The 25845-nt window shown below is 29.3% G+C and overlaps 1 protein-coding gene across 2 annotated transcripts in view; it reads right to left on the bottom strand.

Moving 5' to 3' along the window:
• The window catches only part of VhaSFD (V-type proton ATPase subunit VhaSFD), a 75378-nt gene that overhangs the window by 6550 nt on the left and 42983 nt on the right, over positions 1–25845 (bottom strand). For both annotated transcript variants that reach the window (XM_075364360.1, XM_075364367.1), the window contains exons 5-9: positions 23996–24201; positions 22703–22787; positions 15125–15303; positions 11452–11679; positions 2928–3041 (exon numbers count right to left, since the gene is read on the bottom strand). In XM_075364360.1, the coding sequence (XP_075220475.1) occupies positions 2928–3041; positions 11452–11679; positions 15125–15303; positions 22703–22787; positions 23996–24201 (812 nt within the window). The remainder of the gene's footprint in view (positions 1–2927; positions 3042–11451; positions 11680–15124; positions 15304–22702; positions 22788–23995; positions 24202–25845) is intronic.

Raw genomic sequence — 25845 nt, 5'->3', positions numbered from 1 at the left:
TCCATTTTTTATATTATAATTATATTTGTAACCTAAATTTATTTTGTTTCTAAGTATTTTATCAAGAGACAATGTAAGAAGTAGTGGTTTTGAAGTTAATTAAAAATCGCATAGGTATAACCGGTTTGTGTATTTTTGATAGTCCAGTTAATAAAGGTGCACTTGGTTCGTAAGGGTATAACCTAGTGTGATATGTTAAATTATTTTTATAATTGAGAATGTTGCAGTATTTTATTATTAAAATTTTAGTAATTCTTAGAAAAGTTTTTAGAAGGATCTTTTATTACCTTAAAATAATTCTCCATTATATACTGTTTTATCAAAATTTATATTTATCAGTATACATGATGACCGGCATGATGCCGGTCATCATGTACAAAGTATAATGAAAATAAAAATAAATTAAACAAAGAAATAGGTATTATAAAACAAATTGCCATATATAATGGTTATGATTATTCTTTAGTAGATAATATATATTATAAACAAATGTCAAAAATTAAAAATACACATTTAACAACATTAAACAGCACACCAAACGTTGACAATGTATATTTAAAATATGTATATATACATATTCTTTCAGCCTCTCCAAAACACAGAATTTGAGAAACGCTTACCTTTAATTTTTCTACTTCATCAAAACGCTTTCGGACCTAAGCCCATCCTCAGTGGACATCTTTTATAAATTCCTAAATGTTTACAATGTACATAAAAACTCTAAAAGATTTTTAAATATCTTTCGAAACAATAAAATAAATTTAGAACAGATATTTGTTCAGTCAAGAATAAAAAAGAATGAATGAATATTACAGTAATTATTAATTTATCAAATCTTATCTTTGTATACCAACTTAAATAATCTTAATAAGAATGTACCCATCAAATTTTGTTTGCAGATTTATAAGGCTGATTCACATTTATATTTGTTAATATACAATTTTTCTAAAATTTCTAATTTTTTATTAATATTTTCATCTTTCACATTTACTTTTTCGACTATTTCCAAATTATCTTCTAAACTAGTTATATTGCGATTATTATTTATCAAATGGTCAGTAACATTTGAGAAACCAATCTTTCTATTTTTAAATGATCTAAAATGTTCATTAAATCTATCTTAAAACGATCTATTCATTTTACCAATGTATATATTTTCGCAATAGTTGCATTTAATTTTATAAATACCGGAAGAATCATATTTATTTTTTACTTTTTCATTATTATAGAATTTTAAATATTTTATTATATGATTATCAGGTTTATATTTTTTTATCATTATACCCATCAATTAAGTTTTCTATAATTTTATTTTTATGAGTATTTTACATAAACGTTTTCACTATTTTTATTGTCATTTATGGATAATAATGTAGTAATATTTGTATTATAGAAAAATTCTGAATTATATTTTTTATATATATTATCAATCAATGACATATGATATCCATTTTTTGAGCTATATTTATACTATTTATTTTGTTATACAATTCCCGTTCATCGTTTATGTATTTTATTACTCTTTTTATAATGTTCTTAAAAATATTAACCTTTTGGGACCAAGGATGATTTGGAATTCCTATTTATAATAATTTCATTAAGGTAGGTTTTTATATATTCCAGTTATTTGATTGCTTTTATTTATTTTAATATTTACATCTAAATAATCTATTTTTCTATAAGGTTCCATTTCATGTGTAAATTTTAAAGTTTTAAGATAAAAATAGTAATAAAACATTGGAAATTTTAGAAAAATTGTATGTATATAGATATAAATGTGAATCAGCCTAATAAATCTGCAAACAGAATTCGATGGAGACATTCTTATTAAAATTATTTAAGTTGCTATACAAAGATAAGATATGATAAATTAATAGTTATTGTAATACTCTTTCACTCATTTTTATTCTTGACTGAGCAATTATTTGTTCTAAATTTATTTGAAATGTTTTTAAAGATTTTTTGAACTTTTTAAAAATTTTTTTAATTTATTTTTATTTTAAACAAACAAATTTTACAAAATGTAAAAAACTAATAGAGTTATAGCGTAAATTGTAAACAGGAATTTATAAAAGATATCACTGAGGATGGGCTTAGGCCCAAAAGCGTTTTGATGAAGTAAAAAAATTAAAGATAAGAGTGTTTATCTAATTCTGTACTTTGCGGATGTTGAAAGAATATTATATTGTTTATATGCATATTTTAAATAAACATTTAAACTTTTTGTGTGCAGTTTAATGTTATTAATTGTGTATTATTTTAAATTTTTAACATTTGTCTAAACATGTACTTTTTACATGAAGCAGTTTTCTAGCAAAGTGACAGGTAGAGCCATATATTATAGTAGGTATAAAATGGCAAATGAGAGCAAGAAAATATTTACCACTGATTAGACAAATTAACATTTTATTTAACTAATAACTCTGCTGCTAAGGTGGGAAGCTAATGCATATTGCAAAATGGAACTAAGGTCATAGCTCTATGTTAAGCATTTTGATACACATATAACAAGTTGATGTTCACTCTGCTGCTGGGACTAGTAACTATTTATTATCATGCCTTGTCTTTCAGACACATGTTACTGAGCATATTCTCTTAAGCAAATGACCTATACCCAAATGTAATAGTACTTTAGATAATGTTACACATATTAGAAGTTACCCGAAGTACTGCATCAGCATGCATGGATGTTTAATGATTAAAAGTAAAACTTGTTTACTTGTACAAATTTTTACTGAAAATGAAAGTACTTTCTAACTCAAAAAAGAAAACAGAACATGTATTAATTTCAATCTAAGCGTATACTCACAAAGATAGATATACTTGCATAGATAGTTTTGTACAAGAATTTATGCTCACAAGTGTAGCCACATCCCGTCATACATGCACATGCATACACACACACAATTGTTTATGATATTACTGACCAGTTATGAACCATCAATTTCTGAACAGCAAGAAGAGCTTCATATCGTACATTTGGATCTTCATGGGACAACAGCTGCATCACAAGTTGCTTACCACCTAACTGCTCAATTACACTAGAATACAAAAAAGAAATTAATTATGTAATAGGGATTAGACAAAAGTACAATACACTAAACATAGATTAAGCTAAATGCAAAATTAAAGTCATTTTACCTTTTACCTACAAGCATTAAATATCAGCACTAACTCTTCCAAGATTATTACTTAACATGTCTGTAATATACTATATAAAGAAAAGCCATATGTGAATAAAAAGAAATTACTTTATTAGATTATTTTAATTAGCTTAGTAACTTAGCTAATTAAACACAAAAAAACTTAGCACAAACACAAAATTAAAAATTTGTTCTTTCATATGTATATACAGAATGTCCCGAAAGGATTCTGCTAAACTTCATAGGCATATTCCTCTAATTAAAATACTGAAAAAAGTTCAGTAAAACATGGGTTCAAAAACACTTTGTTAGCAAGTTACAGCTAGTAAAAGATTTTGCCTTGATTTCTGCTCCTCTGCTGAAATAAGGTTTTACTGAAATTCTAGGAAGGTAAATTAAGGGGTAAATTTAGTGGTTTCTTATGGTTTTTTGAAATTAAAAGTCTCTTTATATGTTCCAGAACTATATCCCCATTATTTTCTATGGAATAGGATGTAATAAACAGAGTTAAACATTTTTTATAAAACAGTTAGTTAAATTGACAAAGGATTTAATTCTAAGAAAATTGAAGTAAATAAATTCAATATAAAAATAAATAATAGTGCAAGAAAGTAATGTATATTTTTAATGGAAAGCAATATGTATCAATATGGAAAATACTGAACTACAATTTTAGACTAAAACGAAGGCCTTCTATTACACTGATACAAAAAAAAATTTTTTTTTTATGTTTCTCCAAGTGTGATACCATTTCTTGAATTGTTTTTTACGTTCCTTACAAATCTGTAAATACAATTTTTCTATCACTCTTAGTTTTACATAAATTACGTTTCAAAAATAATTAAGAAAAATATACATAAAATCTGTAAAATTTATAATTTTACACGGCCATAACTGTGTTAGAATGATTTCACTGATGCTTTTCTTTTATAAATAGCCTCAGGCATATCCCAAATTAATGTCCAACAGTAATTGGCTAGCATATTAGTATTCCATTTCCCTTTATAGCGGCTTTCCATCACTGAAATGTCTTGGTGGAAACGTTCACCGTGTTTATCACTTAAGTCTCCAAGGTTGTCCAGGAAAAAATTCCAGGTGTGAATGGAAAAAATATATTTTCAAAAACATATTACTTCCCATAGCGCCGTATAAAGCAAGAAGTTGATTAAAAATATCGTGGTAATTGTCAAAATTTTAAGTCTTTAAATGAAGCCCAAGCTGCACTTTCTACATTATTTAACATTGAGTTAAATACATCATCTTTGACTAACTCTCTTATTTGAGGATCAACAAATATTCCTTCTTTAATTTTTTGCTTCACTTACATTCGGAAATGTCTGCATGATTACAAAAATCCAAGGACCAGCCTTCTTCATAGCTTTTACAAAATTTTTCATTAGTTCTAACTTGTTATGGAGAGAGGGTAAAAATATTTTTTTGGGTTCATGGATAATATTTTTCCCATTTGGAATTAAGTTATCTCATTTCTTCCACTCTTTGGTAACATAATGTTTATCCCTAGCTCGGCTGTCCCATTCGCAAAGAAAACACATGTACTTGTATAGCCTAACTGCATGCCTAACAAAATAGCTATAACTTTCAAATCACCACATATGTTCCAGCTAATGTTTTTTATAATTTATTTTTTCAAAAATGTCTTTCATCACATCATATGTTTCTTTCAAATTAATACCATAAGCGACTGGTACCAAAGGAAATTTGTTACTGTTGTGTAGTAAAACCACTTTTAAACTATACTTGGACGAATCTATGAAAAGGTTCCAGTCCTCAGGTTTCTGAACGTGTCCTAAGTGCAACACAAGCTCATCAATATTTATACAGCAAACCAAATTATTTTTATCAATAAAGTACTGAGAAAGTTCTTTTTGTTGACTTCAAAAGCCTGAAATTTTTGTATTATTTGAAGTAAAATTCCAACCTTGCAGTCTTGATCCTAACAGTTCAGCTTGATTTTTTGATAAATTTAAGTCCCTAACCAAGTCATTTAATTAATTCACCTTGTGATATAAGATGTGGCTTATTGGAAGATAATTCAAAATCAAAATCACTGTTGCCTTCTTCAGTACTGCCAGATTCTTCATCACTGCTTTCAAAACATACATTCACAGCTGGCTCAGGAACTGGAATAATTTCACTGTGAGATTCAGGCCTGATTGCAGACTGCAATGAAGAAATTTTACAGTATGTTTGGATTTTTTAGAAATTCCAGACACGCTTGTTTAACAAAAGAAACAATCAATTACATGGTCCTTTGGTTCACGCCAAACCATAGGTACACCAAATGGCAAAGCCTTCCGTGTACCTTTCAGCCATCCTCTTAAATATATAGAACAATTAACACTGAAAGTACAAAATATTTCTTTCAAATAATGAATAACAGGACCATAAAAATGGGCTGGTTCGTCATCACATTGGAAATACATATTAGTTGTTATACTACATGGAACATCTTCTGTCATGGAGGATGTTCCATGGAACATCCTCTTGACAGCTCATTCTGAAGAAATTTCAGGCAACAATTACCTGTGAGTCTACTGTTGAAAATGTGAAGTCTGATACGAATCCCATCTATTATCTATTATCCCATACTAGACATTTAATTAAAGATGGTGCTGGAAATTAGTTTTACAAGGATTGTCACATTTACAAAAATGTTTGTTTCATGTATTATTTATCTCGTGTAAATGTTGCTTCATTTATAAATAATATCAGCGATGGAAGCACATAGTTTTATAATAACCATTGACAATAATTCAGCAGCAGATTGTAATCACCTTCTTCAAGACATTGAACTGGTTGAGGATAATATGGATAGAGACCTACATTGTGTAATGTCTGCCATATACTGTTGCGTGGAATGTACACTTCACAAATTAAATAAAATTATATATGAAAATTAACCTCACAATAACAAATACAGCAAACTGAAGCATGACTGTCAATCATAACCAAAACAATGTTTGAAAATTTTGTTTGCAGAGCTTTGCTCTCTGGGAGATTAACACAGACTACTAATATTCTTCAGCATTACAGGGCCCCAAGTGAGAAATTAACGCACTAATAATTAAGAAATAACATCAAAATACTACAGACAGACAAATACACGTTAGCGTAATTTTACTGTTATTGTTTCACAGGAAAGAACAACTAAATTGCTGTTGTGAGATGTTGCTGGAAGATAATTTACATCAATTTTCACAGAATTTAATTTTCGATAAGCAATAAGTTTTGTCTGTTTACCGACAATCTAACAGTTATTTTATGCCAAAGCTAAAAAAATTGTTTTTAAGTCAATTTTTTTGTTTATTACATATTTTGTAGAAAATAATAGTAATACAGTACTGGGATCCAGTTTAAAAATTGTTCAGATCAAAGCCATCAGAAACCATACATTCACCCCTTAACTAACCTTACTAGAATTTCAGCAGGGCTTCAATCTCAGTGGAGGAGCAGATATTGGGATGAAAACTTTCACTAACCATAACTCACTAGCAAAGCAATTTTTGGACCCATGTTGAAATGAACTTTTTTCATTATTTTAATGAGAAAAATATGCCTATGAATTTTAGCAGAATCTTCTAGACATCTGTATGTATAAGAATTATCCTGAAGTTCTCCTGAAACCTACATAACGTATTTAAAATGTTTCGTTTGTGAGTTATGGCAAGGGAAAGATTTCATTCAGATTTAGAGTACTGCCACTCAGTTCAAGCCATCAAATACATTTGTAAATATATCAATAAAGGATCTGACTAAGCTACTTTTAGCGTCAAAAACTGAAACGATGAAGTGGAAAACTATGTAAATGGCCGGTACATAAGTACATCCGAAGCTGTTTGGCGAATTTTAGAATTTCCTATTCACGAGCGACATCCTACAGTCTTGCAGTTAGCCGTCCATTTAAAAAACGGCCAAAGGATGTATTTTACCGCAGAAATGGCTGAACAAGTGGCCCAAAACCCTGAACGACTGCAACAAATATCTTATTTTTTTAAATGGGTACACCAACCGTGCGAAGCCAGGCCGGGCATCTATATTCAATAAATTAAGTGATTCCGACGCGGACGAAGTCGCGGGTTTCAGCTATGTATCATATAGTCGTTAATTTTTGCGAATCAATTTTCACAATGAAGTACTATTTGTAACGAGTGAATAAATCCCACGCGGACAAAGTCGCGGGTCACGGCTAGTTTTAAATATAATTGTAAGATGTAAGTGGTGACTAAGCTACTGGCTAAAACAGAAAATAATGAAAAATGCAGCAAACCAAAAAAAATTTTTTTAAATCTTCTGCATTTCTGCACAATAAGACAGACAATTCCATATTCTGGTATTTATATAGGAAAAACAAATAGATCATTTAAAACTAGACTTCTTGAACATTATAGATATTACAAAAATAATAAATTAGGTTTATCTAATGTGGCAGACCATCTAATAAACAATAAACATTCTATTTATGATATTAACACAAATTTAGAAATATTAGAAATTAAAGAAGATGATATAAAATTAGATATATTAGAAAAATATTGCATATATAAATATAAACATAATTTCAATCTGATCAACCATCAGACAGTGTTAAAGGAGACAGTCTTATAAAAACTGCAACAGACAACTGTTTAAATTAATATATAAAATTCGTTTAAAATATGCAATTTTCATTATTTTAGTATTTGTACTTTCAGATCTTTATTATGCAATAACAGAATTATTTTAATCATGACTAAGGATGTGGGATCTCACAAAAGTAATTTCATGGAAAATTAAGGTAAGATATGCCTTATCTTAATATTCTGTACCAGGTGGTTTATTTAATAGAATTTAAATATATATTTATATATAATGTGCTTTGTGTAAAATTGTGTTTTTGTTGTATGAGTATATGAGGTCTGAAAATAAAGTAATGAGACTGGTTCAGAAAAACATTTTACTTACAATCCAATTATGCATGGACTCTATTATGACCTTTGAAACAGTTCCCTTGGGAAGCCACACAACACTTCAAATGGTTTTCCCAATCTTCACAGCAGTGTTGAAACTCAGAAACCGGAATATCCTTCAGATGGTCAGTTAATTTTTTTATGTGTTTTTTTTTTGTTCCAAAATGTTGTCTTTTGGGGTGTTTTTTTAAAGTTGGGATCAGGAAAAAATTGCAGGGACTCAAGTCATGTGAATAAGTTGGTTGAAAAACTACAGGACTGTTTTTCTTTGCCAAAAACTCACTAACTGAGAGTGCAGTGTAACAAGGTGCATTGTCACGATGCAGCATCCAGTTGTCTTTGATAACTGGTGTCATTCGGGCAACTCTTTTCTGCAGTCTTTCAAGAATTTCTTGGTAAACATATTGATTTACAGTCTGTCCTGTAGGCAAAAACTCCTTATGGACAATATATTACTATCGAAGAAACAAATTAGCATGGTTTTGATTTGCTCATTTTTGCTTTTTTGGGATGTGGTGAGTTTGAAGTGTGCCATTCCTTGCTCTAGCTTTTTGTATCTGGGTCGTACTCAAATATCCAAGATTCATTACCAGCATATCATATTGTGTGGATACAGATTTTATTTTACATATACGTAATTCATTTAACAGTGATTTAATTATGACTTCACGAAAAACATTCATGATAGAGGAAAAGATGCACATTATCTGGCGGTTAGAGAATGGTGAAACTAATTAAGACACTGTCCAAGAATTAGGTGTAGGTCATTCGACAATATCGATGATATAGAAGCACCATAAAAAAGATTAAGGAAAATTTTGAAACAAATTCTATTAAATCAAAATAATTACTGCCTAATCAACATAATAATGTAGACCAAGCACTGTTAAAATGGTTTAAATACTAGAGAGCTAGTGATATCCCTATCAGTGGCCCTATACTGCAAACTAAGGTAAACAGTTTTCTGAAAAATTTGGTAAACCACATAAAATAACTTCAGCTTGGCTACTATGGTTCCATAAGCGTCATGATATTGTGTTGGGGAGAATAAGCTGCAAGGGCCGCAGCAGCTCCAACCAGTGTATCAGAAAAATGACTAGAAACCATTTGGCCAAAATTAAGAGTGTTATTAGGATGAAAAAATCTGTATTCCTGATGAATTGTCTTTTTTTTTAAACTGACGCTAGAAAGAACCATTCGGTTAAAAGGCGAAACATGTTCGGGGGAAAATTATCAAAAGAAAGATTAACAGTACTAATTGCTACAAATATAACTGCAACTGACAAATAAACACTTCTGGTTATAGGGAAAAGTGCTAAACCCTGATGTTTTAAAAATTTGAAATCACTTCCTGTTATGTATGAAAGTAACAAGAAAAACTGGATGACAAGTGCTATCTTTACATCTTAGTTATGAAAATGGGACCATGAATTAAAGATTACAAGATACTGCTGCTCAACTGTCCGGCTCATCCACACATTGAAAATCTTTCATGTAGAGTTTTGTTCTTACTACCAAAAACAACAGCAAGTCTTACAGCCCTTAGATGTGATCAAGTCGGTAAAAGTCCACTATAAAAAACACCTAATTTTACAAATGATACAGGATTTAGATCAAAAAATGGAAACAAATAACTATTCTGATGCTATAATAATGTTAGAAAGATCATGGAATGAGGTTTCTCTGCTGACTGTAAAAAACTGCTTTCGACATGCAGGATTTTTACATAGGCTGGCGACACTACTGATGTCCCATGCAAAAAAGAATCTTTAGTGGAAAGGGGCAATAGTCTGCAAAACCAATCATTGTCAAATGCATTGTTTGAAGATTATCAAGGGGTTGATAACGATTTAGAAATGGATGAAACTGTAGCAGATGATGATGTAGTGGATTTAGTACTAGTAGAAATAGATGGGAATGTAGGTAATGACAACGAAGGTAATGATACCAGTTACGACGAAGACATTAACATGCCAAATTTTCCAGAAGTTTTAGTGGCAATGAAAATTGTTTACCAGTTTCTAAATTTTACAGAAATTGCTAATGAAGAAACAAAGAGTGTTTGTTTTGATTTAGAAAAGAACATTCAAAAACTGTATTACAACAACACGAAATGTTCAACACAAACAAAATAACAAACTTTTTGTAGAAAAAGTAATTTATACAGTTTTTCTCTATCTTCTTTTACTCTACTATATTTGTATTTATTATTGTATATTTTTGTTTTTTTATATTATTTTATTACAGAAATAAATTATTATTTTTAATGATTATTATTTTACTGTATTACAATACCCATGTACCTAAAACATACCTAAACATCCTAGCTAAACATCTAAAGCTACCTAAACATCAGTTATTGTGACTATTGGTTTCAATGACCTAAAATCGTTGTTTCCTTGGAGGTCACTATAAACAATATTTACTGTATATAAGGAAATTACAATTTAAGTGAATGGTATTTTTGTACTCCTTATCTCAAAAGGTAAAGAAAATTCATTTTCACCTCCCCATTCCCACAACATGACCAAAAGTAATACTGTATTTTTCTTCAAAAAGTCTGTAAAAATTAAAACTTTTTTCACTTTAGCTGACAAAAAAATGTTAGTTAAAGAACTAGCTCAAACTGCTTTTATGTATATAAAAATAGTAAAAAAATATATTAAAAAAAAAAATAGCTGGCTGCAAAAATTGAGTTATTTACTTTACTAATTGTCACAGATGTTATAATATTTATTTTCTTCAAAAGAAAAATCGTATTTTCAATGGAAAAATTTTCACTGTTGCATCTAAACTAACATTTTAATTGATTATATACAATTTTTTTTTTAATATTTTGTGTTTTGCGTTTTCATTTTAATCAATATTAAATGAAGAGTCAATTGTAAAGTTAGTAAACGTACATAAAACCATAAAAACCAATTATAAAATAGTATACTGAAATAAATCAAAGAATACGTTTTACATTTAAAGCCCTATGTTCATTACACTCCACAATATATTATCAATATGTAACAAGACTGCACAAAACAAAAACAAAACTTAAATATTTTGTAGTCCTGAAATCTAATTATAATTACTTACAACCAAAATTATAATTAACAGCCACAATCAACCATGCACAATTTCATATATGTACTGAAGATGATATACCATAAACCTGTGTGCACTGATGTAAGATCAGCAATGAATGGAGAAAATATGTATTCTATATTAATAATGAACTAAATTTATCCAGCATTCAAAACAAATTCATAAGTTTTATTTCTGATATATATCAATGAAATGGAAATGCATTGCAAAATTTTGCTCAATAAACTAGTTACATATCACTAACTCACTGTTTTCCTCTTGGATAGTGGCGAACATATTCTCCAATATCAAATGAAGCAACACTCAATACAAGTGGATCTCTACTGGTTTCAAGAAGATGGATCAGTATTTTTAGAAGTTCATAATTTTTTTCATTCAGACGACTGGCATTTTCTCTCCAAAATGGAGCTGAACGGTGAACAGGACTCCATTCCAATCTACCTGATTTCACTTCTGTGGCATATTCATCAAATGAACTGAAAATTATTAAACACAATACATTATAGAAAAACGATCCACTGTTAAGTGAATTACAATGATGACACTAATGAGTAGACATCTATATCCAAACAGTAGCCAAGGAGTAGTTCTGAACTCCACATAGCAAAAAGTAAAAAAAAAAAAATATATTATTTATTATTATTATTATTATTTATAAACAGATAAATCAAAGATTTTATTTAATAATAAAAAATAAAATTATACATTTATTTTTATTGTATCTGCTACACTCTAATTTTAACCAGCAGATGAATTGAGCAAAATTATTTAAGTAATATTTTATTTTAATGTAATATTTCCAATATTATTAATTTATTACATGTTAACATTAATAAAATTATTCCAGTTGAAAATGAGTTGAGTTATTTAATTTTATTCAGGAGGAAATGAAAACTTTTTAATCTGAAATGACTTGCTTCAAGAATTTTTGCCATAATCTTGTTATTTATGAACTGATTTGAATAAATAAGGTGTCATTTTATTTGTGTTAGAACACTTAACATTTTTTATAGTAACATAATTTAAATAAATCAGCAGCCCAAAGATACTAACAATTAAAAGGTTTACACGGCTACCATTTAGAAATATATTGAGATAAGAGGCTCATTATTTTTATAAAAGTAAATCTCTAGATACCCTAGCAGTATACAAAATTTCAGCTTGATATGATTAACCATTCCAGGGACATAAATCTTTATGTTAAAAATACAAAATGGCAGATAGCCAGTAAACTAAGTACTTCTGGAGAAATGTTGATAATTTTTTTATTTTGATGTGGGAAACCATCCCTGAATTCTTGAAATGGTTTTTATAAACACTTTGTATAAATAAATACTATAATAATAATAATAATGAGAAGGAGAAGAAGGAAATTGTTGACTTAAAACGGAGTTTAAGTTATTCATTCACTTAAAACGGAAATTATTTTATTGTTTAGCTTATTTTTATTACTTTTAATTTATTATATATTGTTGTTATTTAAACAATAACAATAAGTGAATACATGATTTGATTACTTTTCAATTACAAATAAACTCATCTGTAGAATTAAAAGATTTCCAAATTTAATGATTTCCTGCTTACTCTAACTTTTAACATCATTTTACCCCACTCATGAAGTCTTAACAGCTATAATTCAACATTTCTTGTCTCACCAAGGAAAAAATCTTTTTTTTTAATAAAGAAAATTAAAATTTAAAGCTCTTATAAAATAAACACAATTCAAGTAGATAGTTTAGTTTGACGATTGGAAGCAGTAATCAGGCTTGACATTGACTACTCAGTTTATTAAAGAGATAAACACTCAATATATTTAGGAGATGCTATTACTTTCTATTTATGCATAATTTTAATGATTGTTAACAGTTATTTAAATGTATAAATAAACAATTTTAACAAGTTCAGCACCAATGATGCATAAATGGTGGCTTCTTATTGTTCATTCCCCAGCACGCATGCACCACATGTTCTTTAACTGCAGTCATTACGTTCTATGTTGTTATAGCAGTCGGACGTGACTTCATTCATGTTCTTTATACTTTAGTGGCATGTCGTTTGATGCATAAACAATGTAAATTTGTGCTTGGTTTCCATTTTTTTTTTGTTTACTTATGGCAGATGATGAAATAACAGGTCTTCACTACCGAAGAGGCAACTACTAAATGTAAAAAAAAGGAATGTCAGAGTTTGAATTAAAAAAAACTTTAAAAAACTATAGTAGTGATGAAGATTTTGATGGTGACAGTGACTCAAACTATGGGTGGGGGAATGATAGTGACTACGAGTGTGAAACTGGTAAAGATGAAGAAGAAAACATGACACTTGCTACAAAACAAAATCCCGGCGACAATGGTTTTGAAAACTTAGCTGACGAACAAAACGATAACAGACACCTGTTCCTAATAACGCCTACAAATTTATCTTCAAATATTTTGTTGGCATCAGTACCGCCAAATTTGAAAAATATCCCATTTACCAAAAATCCAATTTTACGTGTGCGGATTCCTAATGAAGGTAAGCCAATTGATTTTTTTTTGTTTATTTGTTTGCTTATGATAAATTTTTTAATCATCTGGTGCTTGAAACAAATCAGTATGCGAAAATTTAAAATGCCAAAACTGTTTGTCCCAAGTCACATATGCTTTCATGGAAACAGCTGAAAAGAGATGAGCTACAAATATTTTTAGGGCTAGTCCTACACATGGGTAACATTAAACTGAATACATTGAAGGACTACTGGCTTACTCAACTTTTATATAAAATTCCATGTTTCCATGATTTTATGGGACGTAATAGATTTATGACAATTTTAAGATGCTTCCACTTTTGTCAAAATCAGCCAGAGTATCTTGGCCTAGACCTACTGACAGCTTATATAAAACAACACTGTTGCTTGATTTTTTTAATAATGAAATGAACACTTTGTATTATCCTGGTAAAGAATTATGCATTGACAAATCAATGTTGTTATGACAAGGTCGATTAGTAATAAGACAACATACAAAAAATAAAAATCATAAATATACAGAATAAAACTGTATCTTCTAACCGAACCTGACAGTTTAATTTTAAATCTAAACGTGTACAGATGTTATGGAAAGGTTAATGTAGCAAATGTTGTACTTCATTTAATGGGTGAAAAATAAAAGGCAGGGCACTCTTTTTACGTGGATAATCTTTTATAATTCATTCCATCTATCCAAGAAATTTTTGGAACTGGATACATACACCACTGGTACACTCCGCAATAATAGGAAAGAAACTTTTATCTGCCTTCTCAATTGAGATATGGACTCATTGATTCCTGAAAGGGTAAGTAAAGATAACACCTACATCGATTTTAAATGTTCAACATCTTAATGGGCTAGTAGTTGCTCTGATAGCCCAAACATGTAATATCCTTCCCTCTTCATACTCTAATACACTACAGTCTTCAAGGCAAGCAATCAAATATTCAGAATTGGTTATTAAGTTATACAATTTTATTACCTCTAATAAATCCAATTAACTTTGTACATAAATAGCTTTATCCCAATAAGATTTGTTTACTGGCATTTACACTAATTTTTGAATATATTAAAATAAAATTCAAATAAACAGTCACGACATTTTTTTCATTTCATCCTAATCTTAAAGATGAACTTAAAAAGAAAAGAAGGGATTAATAAGTGTAGTAAATGCTTTCAAAAGTTCACAAAAGCATGTCTGACGTTAAATATATTTACTACTACTATTATATTGGTCATAAAATTTTGTTCTGAAAGTACAAACTATAATTTATAGCGCAAAACTTTATACCGCATGAAAATAACAAACGGTACAAAATGACAAAAATTTTGAAAAGTTGTAAAATATTTTTTTTTTAAATTATCTTTTACATTAGACTCTTAAAAAACTAAGAAAATAGAATTACAAAATCACCTTAGGTCCTGGACTGAAGCCTGAAGTTTTTCATTTAAAAATTGCACATCTTCAACTATATCTTCATCATCAAATTTGCGCTGTTCCAAAATACTTAACTGTTTCAAAACTTTACTCTGCACCATAGCTATGCAATGTTCCTTAGCTATAGCACTTTCTTCAGGTTTTTCAATTAAATTCTGCAGAGAAAGTTAACATACATGAAGTTAACACAATGTCATTCAATAACAAAATTTAAGTTAAATATGTTTATTTAAATAATCTACAATCACATTACTTTTTTCTTTTTTTTTGAGATGACAGGCATCGAAAAATAGTTTATTTATAATAAGTGAATTCCTACGAACAGATAGAATTTAACAAGCTATAATTTGCTACCAGTAGTGCTACAATTCTTCCAATGAATAAGTTTACTTTTAAAATACATGAATAATTATGTCAAAATGTTTATAAAAGGTAATAACTACAATTAATTCACATCAAATGGCCAAAATGTAAATGCATCAAGCACATACTGCAAAAGATGCTACTATCAAGTTAACAGTCATTTAGTATTTAATGATACAGTTATCACATTATCATTTTAATGTAATTATTTTATTTAAGCAATTGATAACTTTGTTTGACTCTGTATGTTGTATTCAATGAAAGTAATAGGATGGTACAATAAATGTTAAAAAATAATTATTATTTTATAATAAACTTATTTTTTAATTTTATAAGTTACTATTTCATACTTTTCAAACAAGATAGAATCCATCAAATTTGCCCATCCATTATGTGCATTTGTCAAATATATAATTACAACTTACAGAGCTGCTTAAAATAAAATTTGGCCTTTTTTTCTCAATGTGATGTAAGATGTAAACATCGCATTTAGAAAACATTAGAATATTTAAAACAATTAAAAAAATAGGTTTTGAACTGCTAATAATTTAATTATAACATAAACAACTGATGTACCTTATTTATTGATTAAAGCATTTCTAACATGAATTAAAAATAATATACTTTTTTCTGTAATTAATTTCACTATTCATATAATGTATAGACATGGAAAAGCAGCAGATCTAAATTTTATGTAATTTGTAAAACATCTCACTGTAAAAATGGGGAATAACATAAAATGATTAAAAAAAATTGTGGATAGATTCTGGAGTTAATAGATGGCATATTCCAAATAAAATTTAAAGTAGCCTTCAAAAAAAGAGATGAATGTTTGTGTTTAATGTCAAAAATAAAACAAGTGATTTTATACATATGTTTTGAAATATGTTCTACTTTTCCAAAAACTACATTTGAAATAAATGGTTTTATAAATACAGTATATACACTGGACAGAAATTAATGTAAATACTTGAAAGTTATTACTGGAGTTTATGCTGGAAAAATTTGTTTGACTACAATTGAAAAAAAAACTAAAAGCTCTTAATTATTGAATTTAATTTTAAGAGAGTAAATCTGGTTTATGTTTCAATAATTTATGCATATATTGAAATAATTTTAAAAATGGCTGACAATCTGTCAGCCAAAATGAACAACATGAAGGTTTATATTTATGAGCAGGAAAAGAAATGGTAGATTTATTATTTACCATAAACTGTTTAAAATTAAACAGTGACTGAAAGAGGTGTAGAATTGTTAGTAAACATCGATTTCAATGAGATTTACTTTTAAATACAAAGAATGATCTATGATAAACAATTATTGAAATAAAATCATGATGTTGAAACTTTTGTTTAAATGAAGAATACTGTTTATTATTATTTACCATCACTGCTTATTATTGTTATTAACTATACCATTATTCACATTTAATAAACTTATCAGTACACTGAAAACTTTATTATCTAAATAAAAGGTTACCAATGACTGACTACTTATCACATAATTATTATACCAATAAGATGCAGTGATTAAAAAACTCATACCAATTGAAACTTTTATCAAAAATCTTGCTACATAATAGTGTTAATATCTTGGCTTACTGTTGTGGTACTTTCACAAGTTAGTAAATTCTCTATGGTACATTATTTTTTAACTGCCAGATCTTGCAATCTCTAATCTTAATACTGTTGTACAATATTATGTTCTCCTGTACGTCATAGCATAGCATTGCAGGGAGATCATTTGGGAAATATATATTTTTTTTTGTCTTCAGTCATTTGACTTTGTTTGATGCAACTCTCCAAGATTCCCTATCTAGTGCTAGTCGTTTCATTCCGGTATACCTCCTACATTCTACATCCCTAACAATTTCTTTTACTTATTCCAAACATTGCCTGCCTAAACAATTTTTCCCTTCTACCTGTCCCTCCAATATTAAAGCGACTATTCCAGGATGCCTTAATATGTGGCCTATAAGTCTGTCTCTTCTTTTAGCTATATTTTTCCAAATGCTTCTTTCTTCATCTATTTGCTGCAACACCTCTTCATTTGTCACTTTATCCACCAATCTGATTTTTAACATTCTCCTATAGTACCACATTTCAAAATTTTCTAATCTTTTCTTCTCAGATACTCCAATCGTCCAAGTTTCACTTCCATATAAAGCGACAATCCAAACATATACTTTCAAAAATCTTTTCCTGACATTTAAATTAATTTTTGATGTAAACAAATTATATTTTTGACTGAAGGCTCATTTCGCCTGTGCTATTCGGCATTTTATATCACTCCTGCTTTTAATGTCTTCACAAATCTTTTAATGCTCTCTAATTCAGATCTCAGTATTGTTTCTCCCATTTCATCCTCTTCAACTTCTTCTTCTTCTTCTTCCTCTATAACACCATTTTCTAATTCATTTCCTCCATATATAATTCTTCAATATATTCCACTAATCGACTTCCTTTCATATTATAAGTCGGTGTACCATCTTTGTTTAAAACATTATTGGATTTTAATTTATGTACCCCAGAATTTTCCTTAACTTTCCTTAACTTTATTTTAGCAATGTTCATTTCTCTTACCACTTCTGAACATTTTTCTTTAATCCACTCTTCTTTCGCTAGTTTGTACTTTCTGTTTATAGTATTTCATAATTATCGATAGTTCCTTTTACTTTCTTAATCACTAGCATTCTTATATTTTCTACGTTCATCCATCAGCTGCAATATATTGTCTGAAACCCAAGGTTTTCTACCAGTCTCTTTGTTCTGCCTAAGTTTGCTTCTGGTGATTTAAGAATTTCCTTTTTAACATTCTCCCATTCTTCTTCTACATTTTCTACCTTATCTTTTTTACTCAGACCTCTTGCGATGTCCTCCTCAAAAATCTTCTTTACCTCCTCTTCCTCAAGCTTCTCTAAATTCCACCGATTCATCTGACACCTTTTCTTCAGGTTTTTAAATCCCAATTTACATTTCATTATCACCAAATTATAGTCGCTATCAATGTCTGCTCCAGGGTAAGTTTTGCAGTCAACGAGTTGATTTCTAAATCTTTGCTTAACCATGATATAATCTATCTGTAACCTTGCAGTATCGCCTGGCTTAGTCCAAGTGTATATTCTTCTATTATGATTTTTAAACTGGGTGTTGGTAATTACTAAATTACACTTTGTGCAAAACTCTATAAGTCTGTCCCCTCTTTCATTCCTTTTGCCCAGCCCATATTCACCCACTATATTTCCTTCCTTGCCTTTTCCAATGCTTGCATTCCAATCTCCAACTATTATTAAATTTTCATCTCCTTTATGTGTTTAATTGCTTCATCAATTTCTTTGTATACACACTCTACCTCATCATCATCATAATCATGGGCGCTTGTAGGCACTCTCTTCCCTATCTTCTTGTTCATTATGAAACCTACTCCTGCCTGCCCATTATTTAATGCTGAGTTAATTATTCTAAAATCACCTGACCAAAAGCCATTTTCCTCTTCCCACCCAACCTCACTAATTCGTACTACATCTACATTTATCCTATCCATTTCCCTCTTTAAATTTTCTAACCTACCAACCTTTTTAAACTTCTAACATTCCATGCCCCAACTCGTAGAATGTTATTTTTTAATTTTCTGATGACCCCTTCCTTAGTAGTCCCCACCCGGAAATCCGAACGGGGGACTAGTTTACCTCCAGAATATTTTACCAAGGAAGGGGCTTCCATCATTACTATATGAAAATGCAGAGAGCTACATTTTCTTGGAAAAAAAGCAGTTGTAGTTTTCCATTGCTTTCAGCTGTGTAGTACTCAGAGGACTGAGTGATGTTGATATGGCGTAAGTCATCCTGACTTACGCCCTTAACAACTATTGAAAGAGCTGCTGCCCTGTTCCAGGAATCACTCCTTAGTCTGGCTGTCAACAGATACCTCTTCGATATGGTTGCACCTTCAGTCCAGCTACTCTGTATCACTGAGCACTCTGTATCACTGAGCACTCAAGCCCCTCACCAACGGCAAGGTCTCATGATTCATAGAGGGAGTGGTAAATATAATCTTTTCCACAATCTGTTCATAAAAAAAAATAGGAATGCATATTACAAGGTATTTATATAGTTTGTGCGTTTTAGTCAACATCACACAAATAATCACCACCATATAACACTGGACTGGCGTACACTGTGTTTTTGCAGTTACCACATTTAAAAAAAATTATGTTAGTTAATGAAACTGCTGTCCAAATACAAGCTACTCCCAGGGAACAAAATCCACTCTTAAATTGTATTTGAGGTGCAATACAATTATTTTAACTTGGCAAAATCCTACAATAAATGGCTAACACCATTTAACAGCAGCACTAAACATTTTAACTAGAGTACAACAGAATTTCACCAAAATTTAAATATTCAATTACATAAATTTTAAGTTATACAAGAGTCAAAATCTCAAATCTGCAAAAATTTGTTTTTGACAGAAAATTTTTGTCATTCTAGATGAAAATAAAGATCATCAATTTATTTTTGATGAATAATGCTTTCAATAAAATGGCTTTGTTAACCCTGAAACTGTTACAAGTTGATCTTTTGACAGATAATAGGAGCAACTCACAAGGTAGGATTGGAAAATCAAACTACAGAACACCATCACAAATTTTTAACTAACTCTATTAACATGTAAAAATACTCATTATGTAACAATGTTTTTATAAGTAACTTTTAATTTACAAAAAATTAATATGTTAAGCAATTAATTTACTTTCAGCAAATGTTATTGTTGGAATACAATTTTTAGAAACAAAAATGTTTTTGTCTCCAAGGATATTTATTCAGTGATGAAATCTTGTTAGCCTCTTTTGCTATAGCTAATGTTATTACCTAATAACTTTGTTGCTACATGCACTCTATACTGTGTATTATATTTTAACATTACGTATATTAGTCCTTTTTTGTAAAAAAAAACAAAACTAAACACTACATTATTTCTATATAAAATATGTTAACTTATTTAAGTAAATCATTTTTCTTAGAAAAAGCTCTTCAAAATGTGTATATTAAATTAAAAAAACAAATGAGTCTTTATTACTGCACAAATATTTTTTTAAAAAAGAGTTTTATAAACTTTTCTCTAAGAAAAAAATACATTATATAAAATATTTTTTTCTTGCAGATTGTAATGTTTTCTTAATAAATCTGTTTATAACACTTAAAAGTATAATATAGCGCTTAGGCAAAAAAGGAATATCTTAAAACACCTTACAAAATCCTTAATATAGCCTAACACTTAGAGATATTTAACTAAGATTAATGAAAAAGTTATTAAGAAGACCAAATGAAAATCCCAAACAATTCCATGAATTTCCTTAAAGTTCTTTAAAAATGAATCAGTGTCTTCTAATTAACTGGTTACTTAGGTCCTCCAGTAGTATTTTTGTGTATAAAAATATCACTGATTCTAAGTTTTGGTCAGAAACATGATTTCTAAATGGTTTAAAGTGTTTGTATTCATTCCTTTAGTTGAATCAGTTCCAATCTCATAATTTTCAAACAAGAAACCCTGCTTGCATTACTAAAGAAACCTATACAAGATGTTTAAACCACTAATAAATAAACTGTGTTACAAACCAAATCATAAAATCGATCAGTGAAGTTATATTTATACACATGGGTTGCATCCATGCTCACCATCATCATCGCCAGAGTAAATTGGATTGTAGCAGAGTTAAGAATAAAATATATGATCTTTTGGATACTGTTATCGGCAGTATGTTTTATTGCTCTACTTGGATGGAATCACCATACGCATGCTATTAGGAAAAGCGACTTAATCAGGACAATATTTAAACATAAGTGGATAAATTTAAGTATATTGGAAGTTACTTCTACCACCAGGTCTGTAACACTGCTCCCTCTACCTGCTTCTGAAGGTAATTAACAAACACACTACTCATCATTATGAACATTATAGTTCTTTCTTTAAATTTAATTTGTTAATCTGAAGGTGATTAACAAACACACTGTTCATCATTATGAACAATATAGTTCTTTCTTTAAATTTAATTTAATCTCTCAATAACTTGTATATTAGTCACTCCACTGACCGTCATATAGAGTTGTAGAATGGTAGACTGGGCTTGAATCAATAATAATTATGAAAACCTAAGTATACATCTCTTTCTCATCTTGGAGAAAGAAGAGAGATGAAAGAACAGATCCTGAATCACTGGTCCTTACTTTTTGGTGGATAAAAATGGCCTTTTGTTTCTGTTTACATCAAGGTGATATGAAAAGTTGCTAATTAGTGTTCCCAGCACTATGTAACCTGGCCATTGACATTGTAAGAATTTAATTTTAACAAGATGGAGGCACACTGTAAACCACTCAATAGTCAATGGACACTTTAAGAATGTTTCAGATTGGTTTCTTTCTTAGTTTGGAGCCATTCCTTGGCCAGCTAGTTACCTGATCTATAGATTCATGATTTTTTCTGTGAGAATTTCTAAAACTGCAATTCAGACATAACCAACAACAGATCTAAACACATTCAAGCAGAGAACTGTGGAGAAAATTAATGCCATACAGGTAGTGTTGCAAGTAATGGTAAACATAGACAACTGAATACAAGAGTACGAAAAACATTATCAATTAAGTGGAAGAATGTGAAAAATACAGTCAATTAAGAACAAGATGTATGATGAATCTTAATTAACATCATCTAAGTAAAATTAATTTCAAGAATAATGTTTTTGTGAGTAATAGTAACTGGCAGACATTTTTACCTAAGTTGTTATTATTATTGTAAATAAATATTTTCAATAACTGAACAAACAATATTCATTCTGAAATGTAGGTGAATGTTGGTACACCTGTTATAAAAAATATAATATGCCCACATGCACATACACAAACTGCTAATATGAATAAAAAGAGTTTGCTAAAACATGGACCAAAAAAGACTGACAAACAGACAGGACTTCAAGATCAAAGACGACTTAGTGTTATCAATGAATGTATATTCAAACACATAGACAGGCATCATTTAAGTTGATGACAAAAAGAGAGCAATACAAGATGCACAGCCAATAACAGCAGTCTGCCAAAGACAAATTTTTTCCTCAAGTAAACAAATTGGAGCTGTAAAAATTTTTTAAAAGTTTACTACATAATATTTTTATGAAGAAAAAAAGCAATTTTCTTACCCTGAATACAGCAAGAATAATACGTGTTACTTTTTCTTTCACAGAGTCACTTAATATATCAGCTAAAATTGGAATCACACTAAACCTGAAAAATTTTTTTTAAATTAAATGTTATATAATAAATTTATTTTTCAACAGTAAAACAATCACAAAAAATCCAGTGCACTACACACAAATAACAAGATACCTCATTTTACGAATTGCTTAAATATAGCAATTAGCAATACCAGCGTGGAAGTGTGATGAAGTACATGTGCCATCAGGTGGAATCCCCATACATGCTCTGAACAAATCATAATAAGAGGGCTGTCCAGAAAGTAACTTAAATTTTGAAATAAAAAACCAACCAAATAAAAAAAAGAAATTTTATTATATACAATTGAAGGGGACAATCTTAAACTATTTTTCTACAGTCACCATTTAAATTGAGGCACTTATAACAATGGATAAGCTTTTCAATTCCTTCTCTGTAGGAAATCTGCTGCCTTAGATTTTTAGCACCCATCTTGCACAAAACATGTGATAACCAAGCTTCCCCAATACAATTTTATGCAGTAAACTTCATCAAATTTGGGGGAAATGAAGCAAGTTCTGGTACAGCAATTTTCACAAATTTTATTGTTGATTTTCATCATCAGTTCATCAGTCACAAGGCTAGGCCAACCACTGCAGTCCACGTCATGAACACTGGTGCAGCCACTTTTAAACTGAATGCACCACTGCCTCACTCCAGCTTCACTCATTATTCCATCTCTGTACACCTCACAAACCTGCAGACAAATTTCAATTGGTTTGAGGTTTATTGCCAGTAAAAACCTAATCACTGAACACACATCACAACTTGTGGGATTTTCTATTGAAGCGTACATTTCAACAATTCACAATGAATAAAGTAGAAAAATCACAGTTTACACACTACGACAGCTTGATGCGAACTGAGTGTAGAAACATTTTGACGCCAAGATAGGAGCTCTATACCCACCCATCTCCACGCTAGGCACAAATGTAAGTTACTTTCTGGACCATCCTTGTATTTAATTTATAAAGTTCTGCACTTATTAAGCACCAAAATCTTGTCATCACTATAATTAAGAATGTAGATTCAGTAAAGCTAACAGTTATATATAACATAACTGTTAGCCATATATGGTTCAATTTGCTGATTTTAGAGCATAAAATGAGCAAATGAATTCTGCACACTAGAGAATTATCATTTTTAATTAAATCTGTTAACAATTTACTTAAATATACTGATTATAAATAAATTAAAACTGAGTTATTTAAGATACTTGCTTGTTCATACGTTCAGCTAGCCTAGGATTAAATGTAAGCACCCATATACAGAATATTAACTGATACTGCACTTGGAAATTAACTCTACCAGATAAAACACTAAGCAATGTTGAAATTCCATCAACAGCAATGAATGCACAACGGTAGTCATCAATACGCAACATCATTTGCAAACAACGAGCAACTGATTGCATGTAATCATTGTTCTGTAACACAAAAAAACACTGTTTGACATACTGAACACTCAGAAAGTGGGCTTAACAATTTAACATCAACCAAAAAAGAACATAACACTTCAAGCAAAGTAAACTGTTTGCAGCTGACCAGCTACTGATGCTATTCAGATTTCTTGGAGACCATTCTTTCAGCCTTAAACAAAATTAATGATTTTTTTCTGAAAAAATTCTTATGGATTAAAACAGAATCTCAGAATTTTGAAGAACTAAAAATCATGCAAGTAATATAGTAATGCCAAAAACATTTTCTTTTCATAGATACCACACTTTAAATTGGAGAAAGAAAAAACTATTCACTTAATTTAGAATTAACTCATCACTTTCAGCAAAAAATTAATTTGCAACACCTACAATAACCTTATGATTGCAAAATATTCATTTTGAATATTCTAAAAATCACAAATTTCATACAAAAGTCTGCATAAGAAATGCTGTTTCAAAACTCAATTGTTTGTGATATTCAAGAACTAATTACTGATAAAAAAATAAGTAAGTGAAGAAAGCTATGTTAAAAATGTTAACTGTAAGAATTAATCTAAGTCCTGGAATTGTAAGTATATTTCACATTTTTTAACAGTAATCGGACAAACAGATCAAAAATACTAAATTGTCTAAAAGATGTGGGATAGAAGTAATCAACAACCTTAACAATGGAAATCAAAAAGAAACATATTATAAAAACAAAAATATAGGCAAGTGTCAATTTAAAACATATCAGTAACATACATAATAAACCTGTACCAAACTAAGACTACTATATGTAAAATATGGTATAGTAATTTCCATAACAGTAGGGCTCAAAGTAACACTAGTGTTATAATGTTTATAAAATTTGTCTGGATTAAGGGTTTATAAAATGTGAAGATTATTATATTTAACTTATATAAGTCACATACTTTACAAATGCACCATATATCTTTCAATTTTTTGGATACAGAAATTTAAATAAAGATAATTATAATTTTCATCTTTTTGTTTTGTTTGTTTTGTTTTTTATAAATTATGTTAGGAAAAATCTATTCCTTAAAACTACAGACAATTTATTAAAAATATGATTTTTTTTATACAAAAAAGTGTTAATACAAGAAATATGTACATATACCAACCAACAAACTTTGCATACAGAAAAATTCTTTATCCAAGTAATAAATAAACAAACTTAACATTGCTAAATTAAAAAAAATGTTAACAAAAAAACTGTTATGACCTTCAGAAAAAATTTGCATTTAAATATAAACCACATCAATAAAAAAAAAATTTTTTAAAAACAAAAACTTATCAAAACAAAAGATGGCAGATGCAATCATGCCTTGGCCAGACTGAAAAAATTAAATTGAGATGACAACTATCAATATTTAATTCTTATTCATTCTCATCGTTACTTTCCAGAGTAATGCTTTAACACAAAATTATTTGAGAATAATAAATAAATCAGAGAGATTAGCACTTAATATGTAAAGTAAATAAATAAATAAATATATATAAACAACAGAACTCACCATAAAAAAAAAAATTGAAGCACGGAAAAATAATATCAAGTAAATAAATAAAAAGAAATCCACAAAAACAACTATTTTCAAAAACAAACACACAGTAATAAATCAAAGTGTTACC

Source organism: Lycorma delicatula, chromosome 1 (genome assembly GCF_047948215.1).
Source record: "Lycorma delicatula isolate Av1 chromosome 1, ASM4794821v1, whole genome shotgun sequence".
In the NCBI taxonomy this organism is placed as follows: domain Eukaryota; kingdom Metazoa; phylum Arthropoda; class Insecta; order Hemiptera; family Fulgoridae; genus Lycorma; species Lycorma delicatula.
The sequence above is the reverse complement of the archived record's forward strand: the minus strand, read 5'-3'. Positions and strand labels throughout refer to the sequence as shown.